General features: G+C 38.7%; 3 protein-coding genes across 3 annotated transcripts in view; 2 read left to right on the top strand and 1 right to left on the bottom strand.

The window, feature by feature from the left end:
- Positions 1-10899, top strand: part of LOC134753280 (zinc finger and BTB domain-containing protein 41-like) — a 47621-nt gene that overhangs the window by 22535 nt on the left and 14187 nt on the right. The window contains exon 8 of the mRNA XM_063689126.1: positions 2117-2440. Within this exon, the coding sequence (XP_063545196.1) occupies positions 2117-2206 (90 nt within the window). The 3' untranslated portion in view covers positions 2207-2440. The remainder of the gene's footprint in view (positions 1-2116; positions 2441-10899) is intronic.
- On the bottom strand, positions 3519-6798 carry LOC134753234 (uncharacterized). Its single transcript, XM_063689036.1, has 4 exons — positions 6338-6798; positions 5638-5741; positions 4896-5021; positions 3519-4155 (listed from the first exon to the last, which is right to left on the bottom strand). The coding sequence occupies exons 1-4, from the start codon at positions 6729-6731 to the stop codon at positions 3700-3702; spliced, it is 1080 nt and encodes a 359-aa protein (XP_063545106.1). The 5' UTR covers positions 6732-6798; the 3' UTR covers positions 3519-3699.
- LOC134753300 (uncharacterized) lies at positions 9222-10074 on the top strand. Its single transcript, XM_063689152.1, has 2 exons — positions 9222-9459; positions 9854-10074. The coding sequence occupies exons 1-2, from the start codon at positions 9318-9320 to the stop codon at positions 10051-10053; spliced, it is 342 nt and encodes a 113-aa protein (XP_063545222.1). The 5' UTR covers positions 9222-9317; the 3' UTR covers positions 10054-10074.

Genomic DNA, 10899 nt, shown 5'->3' on the forward strand with positions numbered 1-10899 from the left:
ATATCTATACGAAATACTGCTGCAATATGTGTGGAGCGAGTTATACTAGCAATAAGTCGCTGAGCGCTTACATACGGAGGCACACGGCGCAGCCTAAACAGTGCTTGTGTCATCTCTGTGGGGCCAGCTTCCAGGTAAATAACTAGGATATAAATATCTATACGCAATACTGCTGCAATGTGTGTGAGTCCAGTTACTAGCAGGAAGTCCCTGGGCGCTCACATACGGAGGCAAACGGCGCAGTACAAACTGTGCTTGTGTCATCTCTGTGGGGCCAGCTTCCAGGTAAATAACTAGGATATAAATATCTATACGCAATACTGCTGCAATGTGTGTGGGACCAGTTACTAGCAGAAAGTCCCTGGGCGCTCACATACGGAGGCACACGGCGCAGTACAAACTGTGCTAGTGTCATCTCTGTGGGGCCAGCTTCCAGGTAAATAACTAGGATATAAATATCTATACGAAATACTGCTGCAATATGTGTGGAGCGAGTTATACTAGCAATAAGTCGCTGAGCGCTCACATATGGATGCACACGGCGCAGCCGAAACAGTGCTTGTGTCATCTCTGTGGAGCCAGCTCCCAGATAAATAGCTAGGATATACTGCAAAATATACCTAAGTATAGCTGCAATATGTGTAGAGCCAGTTATACTAGCAAGAAGTCCCTGGGCGCTCACATACGGACGCACACAGCGCAGTCGAACTGTGCTTGTGTCATCTCTGTGGGGCCAGCTTCCAGGTAAATAGCTAGGATATACTGCAGAATATACCTATAAATGTTGCTGCAATATGTGTGGGGCCAGTTCAGTTATACTAGCATTACTAGCAAGAAGTCCCTGGGGGCTCACATACGGAGGCACACGGCGCAGCCGAAACAGTGCTTGTGTCATCTCTGTGGGGCCAGCTTCCAGGTAAATAACTAGGATATAAATATCTATACGCAATACTGCTGCAATATGTGTGGAGCTAGTTATACTAGCAAGAAGTCACTGAGCGCTCACATACGGAGGCACACGGCGCAGTACAAACTGTGCTTGTGTCATCTCTGTGGGGCCAGCTTCCAGGTAAATAACTAGGATATAAATATCTATACGAAATACTGCTGCAATATGTGTGGAGCGAGTTATACTAGCAATAAGTCCCTGAGCGCTCACATACGGAGGCACACGGCGCAGCCGAAACAATGCTTGTGTCATCTCTGTGGAGCCAGCTCTCAGATAAATAGCTAGGATATACTGCAAAATATACCTAAATATAGCTGCAATATGTGTAGAGCCAGTTATACTAGCAAGAAGTCCCTGGGCGCTCACATACGGACGCACACAGCGCAGCCGAACTGTGCTTGTGTCATCTCTGCGGGGCCAGCTTCCAGGTAAATAACTAGGATATACTGCAGAATATACCTATAAATGTTGCTGCAATATGTGTGGGGCCAGTTCAGTTATACTAGCATTACTAGCAAGAAGTCCCTGGGAGCTCACATACGGAGGCACACGGCGCAGCCGAAACAGTGCTTGTGTCATCTTTGTGGGGTCAGCTTCCAGGTAAATAACTAGGATATAAATATCTATACGCAATACTGCTGCAATGTGTGTGAGACCAGTTACTAGCAGGAAGTCCCTGGGCGCTCCCATACGGAGGCACACGGCGCAGTACAAACTGTGCTTGTGTCATCTCTGTGGGGCCAGCTTCCAGGTAAATAACTAGGATATAAATATCTATACGAAATACTGCTAATGTATGTGTGGGACCAGTTATACTAGCAGGAAGTCCCTGGGCGCTCCCATACGGAGGCACACGGCGCAGTACAAACTGTGCTTGTGTCATCTCTGTGGGGCCAGCTCCCAGGTAAATAGCTAGGATATACTGCAAAATATACCTAAATATAGCTGCAATATGTGTGGGGTGAGTTATACTAGCAAGAAGTCACTGAGGGCTCACATACGTATGTGAATATATAGAGGGCGTTAAATCGTTGTTTAAGATTATTGACCAATGATTTAATGATTGAATAATTGATTAATGATTGACAAACTGTTTTAATTAATATAAAAAATCGAATAGGGTTAATTGATAAATCACTCTTAATATAATATTTTATTTGTTTTCAGGGTAACAGCAAACTCAACAGACATCTAAGGTCGGTGTGCGAAAAGAACAAGTTAGAAGAAGAACTATCGGCTTTTTATAATCAAGAATAAGTATCAAACTATACCTACTACCAATAGGGAGCGTGCATAAACTGTAGGGGGCAGCACAGGAGAAGTCAGATTTTTGGCGCGAGGCGTAAATGTGTAGTTTATGCTTCCAAAGTAGCCCACAAGATGGCAGCACTTGCTTTGGCGTGAAGTGTCAATGTACATGTGATGTACATGTTTATGGTTCCGATTCAGGCCACAAGATGGCAGACCCTCCAACGCGCACGGTCCCTATAGGTCTGAACAAAAATCTAAAGTATCATTCAACTAATAAAAACCGGCAACGCACATGTGACATTAAAAAGCAAACGCCTACTGGCGAAAGTGTCTAGGGTCGGGTAGGGAACAGTGGCTCGGGAAAAATAGCCGGGTACATTGGCTCACTCAACCTAATTCCAACATGAAAGGCAATTTTTTCCCTGCTAATACATCAGAAACATTCAGTAATCGAACATCAAATGTGCCATTTTCAACCAAAAGGGTACTTATTGTCGCTTGTCAGTAAGGCGCTATTTCCATATAGCTTCAATTAGAAATCAACCTTATCGACAAGCGACAATGTGGTACCTTTTGGTTGAAAACTTCACAAATAAACGAGCAATGGTTATTCTAACACGTAAGGGTGCTACATAGTATAGCGATATTTGGGCGACTGAGCCACTGTTTCCGTTGAGCCACTGTGTCCGCCTTAACCCTACTTAGTTCAGTCAGAATCAAAAGCAGCGAATATAACTTGTGATGAAATACCTATATTACCTAAAATAAAACTCTGTGATAAATTGATAACTTTTTAGTTTTAATTCAGAAACTAAACATAAACAGATTTGTATTTACAGAGAGAAATATAAATGAGATGTATTGCATTAGTATAGTCTGCATCTTATCAAATGACTTTTTCGCCTAAGACGGTTATCTGTTAAACAAAAGCCATTGTTCCTTTTCTGTGAGCGGTCGCCCATTGTGTACCATTGAGTCTGAGCGCGTGCTACGGCGCGTGCCAATGGGCGACCGCTCGCACAAAGGAACAATGGCTTTTATTTAACAGATAACCGTCTTAGGCGAAAAAGTCATTTGAAAAGAATTATATACACTATATTTATAAGTAGCTTAAATTAAACAAGATATATTTCAAGAAACCTAAACACAGCTGTACGTTAAAAAAACACAATCCCTAAGTGCCGCTTGCATCACACTAACCCGGGGTTAACCGGTTAAACCGTTAACTCAATGTTTAATTGTACTGGTAACCATGGTAACTCCAGGCAGGCGTGCTTCGCGATTTCGTCGCGTCGCTACAAGTACCTGCGCCCCAATTTTGGGGTTTTGCCATAATTACACCGCTACGGAACGGACGCCTGCACGCGCTTGCGCCGCCTTGCGCGTACTAGACGCGTGTTGTTAGAGTGAATCTTCTGTATCTAGTACTATTATATATTCTGTGCTCCAGGTCAACCGGTTAACCCCGGGTTAGTGGGTAGCAAGTGTCGCTAAAAGGGTTAGTCTTGTATCAAATTAAAACATTGCAAAGCAGAATAAGACACCAAACTGTACCCGTTCATGCATTCTACAATAATTTTATTCAATATCTCACTGCACTTTTTCAAAACGCAAATTTTACTCTCATTTCTTATTATTTCCTTACAATTTGGATTCCATTTTTTCCTCCACAAATCAGTTAAAGAGCTCCTTTTTGGTAAAATATCTTGTGAACTTTGACTTTGGTTAGAATCTTTAACTTTCTTATATCTTTTTAGGAATTTTTCTAACATATGAAATATGTAGCATATGTTTTCTAATTCGACTATATTTGTGCATTCGTATAGATTTTCTTGCTTTAAATTTGTATGTAACTCTTCGAGTATTGCTGTTATTTTTTCTATGCTATATTTTAATATGTGTTTTGATTTGTTGAGTAGAATCATACGTTGGACCTTCTCGTCTTTGGTTAAAATCTGAAACAAATGAATAATTTATAGGGTTCCGTACCCAAAGGGTAAAAAACGGGACCCTATTACTAAGACTGGCTGTATCTCATAAACCGTGATAGCTAGACAGTTGAAATTTTCAGATGTATGATGTATTTCTGTGCACGAATTGCACCTTCCGATACAAACGTAGTTCCGCTCTCATTTTAAAACTACGTGTTGGATTGTAATGAAACTTTGCACATACAATGACATGAGGTATATCTAGATCTGAAATTAGTTTATATAGCTCCAGTTTATAAAACAAACAAAATAGAGCAAAAACTAGTTTTGTATAAAAAACTTAAATTCACTTTTTTTTTACTATGGTATCTGAAGTTACATAAACTAATTACAGACATAGATATACCTTATCCTATTGTAAGTACAAAGTTTCAGAGCAATCTAGCTAGTCGTTTTAAAATGAGAGCGGAACTACATTTGTATGGAGAACCGAGCTTGCCGGAGACCCATAAGGTTTAAAATAGTTATTTTTAAGGTTCCGTACCCAAAGGGTAAAAACGGGACCCTATTACTAAGACCGCTGTCCGTCCGTCTGTCACCAGGCTGTATCTCATGAACCGTGATAGCTAGACAGTTGAAATTTTCACAGATGATGTATTTCTGTTGCCGCTATAACAACAAATACTAAAAAGTACGGAACCCTCGGTGCGCGAGTCCGACTCGCACTTGGCCGGTTTTTTAAACAGTACCAGTAGTGGGCTTACCGAGTTGTCTGTGCATCCGTCTGTGTGTATGTCGCGAAGCATGCCGTCGATCGTCTCGAGTACTTCTTCTAAAAACGGAGGGTAGTTTTCGTCTTCATGTAACTTGTCTATCAGCTTACCTAACACCTACAAAAAAATTGCATGTAATAGTTATTTACGATACAAGTGCGGAAAAGAGGAAATTCGAAACGAGTGGCGAATTACCTATTCGCACGTGTATCGTACAACGTTTTACAGTACATATGACCCTTTAAACTTTCGACATATGCACGAAAAGTGCTCTTTTACGCACTAGTGCGAGAAAGTAGCACCATATGTACTATAAAAGAAGGTTACAGTGATCGCCGGATTAGAGAGGGTCCGGATTACCGAGGTTCTACTGTACTATTAGTACAAATTAAGTTTTTTTTTGAAAATGTTTTAATTTGTGTTATTTCAAGTAGAAACACTTGTACCAGTATATAAATTATAAACCAAAATAATTGGTATATACGAAGCAAAAAGTGACCAAGGACTCCAGTGCCAAAGGCTGGAATTGAACCAGCTTCCTCTGCTATCGCGGCAGGTGCCTAAGCCCCATGGCTCAGGAAATTTCATATACTTGGAAAAATTCGACCCATGCCGCCGTGACCAGGGTGGAGGGGCTTAGGCAGCTGCCGCGATAGCAGAGGACGTTGGTTCGATTTGAACCTGAAGGCTCTGAAGGCACTGAAGGCTCTACTGTATTTAAAAACCTTAATACCTGAGAAATTTCTTTGACGATGTCGTCAGTCGGCACGGCTTGCATGATGTGGTTGAACAGGCAGTAGGCAGACTGGTTCAACCAACCTTCTGACGGCTGAGACGCTGAAAACATTGAAATAAATGAGTCTGTGGCGAGCACTGGCTGATGTGATGCCTTGTGTGCTCTGTAACGTCAAGAAAAAACCGGCCAAGTGCGAGTCGGACTCGCGCACGAAGGGTTCCGTACCATTACGCAAAAAACGGCAAAAAAATCACGTTTGTTGTATGGGAGCCCCATTTAAATATTTATATTATTCTGTTTTTAGTATTTGTTGTTATAGGCAACAAATACATGCTGTGAAAATTTCAACTGTCTAGCTATCACGGTTCGTGAGATACAGCCTGGTGACAGACAGACAGCGGAGTCTTAGTAATGGTCCCGTTTTTACCCGTTGGGTACGGAACCCTAAAAAGATTGTGAATATTGTCCACATTTTCTTGTTCATCCTGAACAACAAATGTTTGGCGGACAAATATGTAATGTATGATAGAAATTAGGTGAACAGATGCGAACAGATCTGAGGCAGACACATCTATATATATAGGCTACACTTTAAGATATATATATCGATATCTTAAATTATAGCCTGTGGTACGGATAATAATTAAAATACACCCTGTATAATATACAAGATATATCGTGTATGGATAATACTTACAACTTCTCAGTGAATTTCTGTGCTGCGAATCGCTCCTGTATCCAGAATCGGTGGAATACCCATCGTATTTCTTGTCTTTCCTGTTCAAAAACGTCTTAACTCGGTCCAATTCTTCAATAACTTTAAACGGTATTCTTTCTTGTACATTTTCATCACTTTCTGATTCATCCACATCCATTGCTACTTCAAAATGTTCATCTGTTTCTTTTTGAACATCATCAGTGTTATTATTTTCTGCCATTTCTTTGTTAATGTCAGTATTACATTGACTATCTTGTTTAAAATTTTGATTTTTGTCACTGTTATTTGTTAATTCGTTAGGTACTGTATTTTGGCTACCAAAAGTGCAATCATTTGTTTCTTTTACAGTATTTGTTACATACGTTTCAGTCATATTCCCGCATGTGTTACTGTTTATAGTTTTATTAATACCATGTATATCTTTATTTGTGTCCGATGCATTAGCAATATCATTTTGAAATACCGATGTGTTACGAATATTTTCATTTTCTATTTCTTTCACAACATTATTAGTAACATTAATGACATCGCATTTAGATACATCTCCAGATTCTCTATCATTATGATAATTATACTGTATTTGTGTATTTCTAAGATTATTTTCTACGTTTACTGTTGTCTGATTTTCACTTATTGGTTTTTCAATATATTCTCTTTCTTTATCATGCATTATATTTTCTGTCAGCGCATTTTGATTATCATTATCTTTTTGCATATCTCTATATTGGTCGTTTACTTCCATTACATTATTACCATTACCATTAGCGTTATTTCTTATATATTTATCAGATATGACAAAATATTCGTTCTGAGTTTGACTAACATGAGAGTAGTCTTGCGTAAAACCATACAGGGTATAGAGTTGAGTTTCTTGCGAGTCCATATTATCATTTGCAACAATATTTATAGGATTCTCATAATTGTCTTCTATTACTTCATTACTCTTGTTGTGACAATTAATAACAGTGTTATTTGGATTTTCTTGACTTTCACAGAACGTCAATTGACTAAACATTTGGTCACCGTCAGGCTGAAATTAGTTTCAACGAATTGTAGAAGTACTGAGAAGCAAGAATGAGTTTTATGCGGTCTTAAACGTTAGCGACTGCGTTAACTCGAACACATTGCATCAAACTTGCACCAATGTCAGTACGAGGGAGATGCATTGTGTGTTTACGCAGCCGCTAGCGAATATATCAGTGTCAAACTCGTGATAAGGATACAGGTAAGTAAAGTAAGTACACTCAAAAAGTTAACTAAATTAATTTAAGTTAAGGGTTCGTACAATCTCCATCAGATATGTCAGAGTTAAAATAAGTTTTTCGGTACGTATGTACCTACGAAATATCATTTAATATTTTACCAGTCCCTTTTCGGAGTAGCAGCACCCACACTAGCCACAGTGCCTCATTTTAAAAATCCACGCTGTATACCTATGACTCGCAAAATATTACCCACCCACTTTTGTCGATGTTCTATGTACCTATATTTGTGTTGCTGTGTGTGTGTGTGTGTGTGTGTGAGTGAGTGTATGTCGTCTCTGTACTACCTCGTAACTAATGAACATCTAAACTGATTTTGATGAATGATAGAATTTGACAAGAAATAAGTACAAATGTGCTTTGTGCAAGTTATGGAAAGTTTCAAAAAAGTTGGAAACGGAAATTTCGACCCCCATACAAAAATATGAGAAGGTATCGAAAATGTTTACTGGAAATTTCGCAATTTAGGAAACTTTCCGACGGCACATGAGTAGAAATAAGTTAAGAACTGATAGTACCTAAGTAGAATAATAAAATTAATATTTTTCTACCCACAAAATAAAATAACGTACCTGTGCCTGAACTGTAGACACTTCTTTCAGCAACCTTATCGTATCTCCTAAAGAATTTTCTCTTTGCGGATAACAATCATCGTTAAAAACGAAATCATTAAGAATCGTTTGACTACCCTGGTTATCGTCATCAAAATTAAAATCGTCGCTACACACAGTTTCGTTTGGGTCAGTTTCCGAATCCCGGATTTTGTTTTGAAGCTGTATTAAATACTCTTCGATTGATAAATTTTCTGGTTTTGATTTTATCACCGAAATAGCGACGGCGAGGCGATATTTTTGTGAAATATTGTGTACTAAAAATCAAAATTATACACGTTTAAATTAAATTTGCGAAAATTTAAACTACTATTCCACTTTAAAAATAAAAGAAATAGGTATATATTTACCATATTTATCAAAATCCATTTTTAGTTCGTTGTCCATGTCACTGGTTTGTTGTTATAAATCAAAAACATAATGCTAATATCGGTAAATTATTTAGGAATATGATTATATTATAAATAATTTCATTCTTGCCGCGTCAGATAATAACTTTACTTCAACAAGTTGAACACGAATCGCTTCGCTTCGCGCCACATTTTTTTTTATATATTCGAGCACAAAACTGAGACCTTGGAAGCTAAAGAAACGTGAACGAAACAGCCAGGGCAAAAGGTATTTTATTATGTACCTAACCATACCATCGACAATTAAATTTATCTTCAGTTGCATTTAAATTTGCCACTTTTTTCTACTGACGGAAATGGCTTGTGAGACTATAGAACTCTATTATCGCAAAATATGTTCTTATTATGGATGTTCTTATATTTAACCAAAAAGTATAGTAATATAGTTGGTCAAACCAAATTGGCAGTAAATAAAAACAAAAAAAAACTATACTCATCCTTTTCTTTTGGGTGCTAGTGCTAGCGCAAGACAAAGATAGTGTGATTCTCTCTGTCTATGTTTTAAATGAGACAGTCTTTTGTATATTTAACCTTAGCCAGTAAATATTGACAATATGCGTCAAACTCAGTCAAACTATTTTTGAATTATTTACATTTGCCATGCTAATTTGTAGCAGGAATATTTAGCTTAAAATTATGTATTTAATAGCCTTTATATCCTGTGAACTCATTTTAAATGGCACTTTACACCATTCTTTTTGGAGTGAGCATATTTTTAATAGCGTTGGTGTCAGCTATAATCAAGAAAATGTTCTTCCATTGGAAAGAGGAGCACAAAATCGAAACAATGATGGTGCCAACTTATATGGAGCATCCCAGTTAGTATTTCTATAAACAGTTGTCAGTCACGTTCTAATAATTGGGGAATATTTCCTTCGTCTAATGTTACCACTCCTGTCTCCAGTTACCCTGCTTGACGGTCATAGAAATAGTGTATACAAGTATTTATAGACGCGCCACCGAGCGACCGGGGGTAAGAGAAAAAATATTCATATAAAATTTGGGCAGCATAGGATTTTTTCTCTTTCACTTATAAATTTCGGTATTTCGCCATCGCCTCCTACCTATGCTGCCACCCGGTCGATGATAAGGACAAAGCATGGCACTATTTTCTCTTTCCTCTTATAGGAATCGCAATTAGACTATCTTTCTCTATCAAAGAGTGTCAGAGGCCCTTGTTGACGGTAGACTATTTTTTTTTGCTCTTTACAGCAGTCAGTGTTATAATAATATGCGACAAGTGCGTGGTCCGCCGTCGAACGTTTGCCGATAATCTGTCCGTCTTCGATATTATCAGCAAGAGCGACGTGAGCCTGGCCAAAGAAGACGATCCGGATGCACCGCCATCGCTGGCTTCGGACACACCTGAGACGCGCCCGTTAGAAACTATAGAACCAGTGGCAGAAAAGTAACAAACCTTAAAAATTCATCCAAGGTACTTACACTCAATATACATATTAAACTCCGTAACAGACTATCGCACCGCACCGCGACCTTGGTGCGGTGCGGTAGTCTGTTACGGCTATTAAGGTGGTCGCCGTACGTGCGTTAAGGAAACAGCTATAAGTTAAAGCGAGAAAGAGATATTTTGACCGCACCAAGGTCGCGGTGCGGTGCGATAGCCTGTTACGACTTTAAAAGTAAAACGTCACGTCAACCAAGCGCGCTTCAGTCGAAGTCGGCGTGGAGCAAATTTCGACTGCAAATTGCATTCATTTTTCTCTTTTACACCAATTAAGGCTTAATTAGAGTGACCGAGAAGGATGCCCGAAGTTCGGTGTTCGTCGTAGACCCTCAGAGACTTAAGTGACTGTTTTAATATATTTGATATAATTATTTGAGTCCCACTAGAGACGAAGTTTTGTTATTAAGGTACCTAAATATGTTTTACGTGGGCTTTAGCATTATTTTTTCTGTAAAGAAACGCTAAACCTTAGCGATACTCTAAGATATCTGTCGGTATCTTACGGTATCTTCCAATATATTATCGCTCCGTCTGTGACGAGCTTTCAGGTTTTAGTCATCTAAAATTTCTTTGACTCAGATATATGCGGGCGAAGTTTTCAAAATTATCTGCTCTTGTATTGTTTACCTAATAATATTATAGTTATAGTTATACCTAGTTTACCTAATGTTCAGTTTATTTTGAATACCTCACCCTTCTTCTGCTGTTGACTGTACCCAACTGTACCTAAGTAAATATATCGATAGGCAATAAAATAAAATAAAATGCAACAATTTATTAATGTTGTTATATT

Source organism: Cydia strobilella, chromosome 26 (genome assembly GCF_947568885.1).
Source record: "Cydia strobilella chromosome 26, ilCydStro3.1, whole genome shotgun sequence".
Classification (NCBI taxonomy): domain Eukaryota; kingdom Metazoa; phylum Arthropoda; class Insecta; order Lepidoptera; family Tortricidae; genus Cydia; species Cydia strobilella.

Excerpts from the sequence above, each read along its gene's own strand:
- LOC134753300 (XM_063689152.1), top strand. The coding sequence starts at position 9,318 with ATGGCACTTTACACCATTCTTTTTGGAGTGAGCATATTTTTAATAGCG. Across the intron at positions 9,460-9,853 it reads AACTTATATGGAGCATCCCA|CAGTCAGTGTTATAATAATA; the intron begins GTTAGTATTTCT and ends TGCTCTTTACAG.
- LOC134753234 (XM_063689036.1), bottom strand. The coding sequence starts at position 6,731 with ATGACTGAAACGTATGTAACAAATACTGTAAAAGAAACAAATGATTGC. Across the intron at positions 5,742-6,337 it reads CAGAAATTCACTGAGAAGTT|CGTCTCAGCCGTCAGAAGGT; the intron begins GTAAGTATTATC and ends CAATGTTTTCAG. Across the intron at positions 5,022-5,637 it reads TCGTCAAAGAAATTTCTCAG|GTGTTAGGTAAGCTGATAGA; the intron begins GTATTAAGGTTT and ends ATTTTTTTGTAG.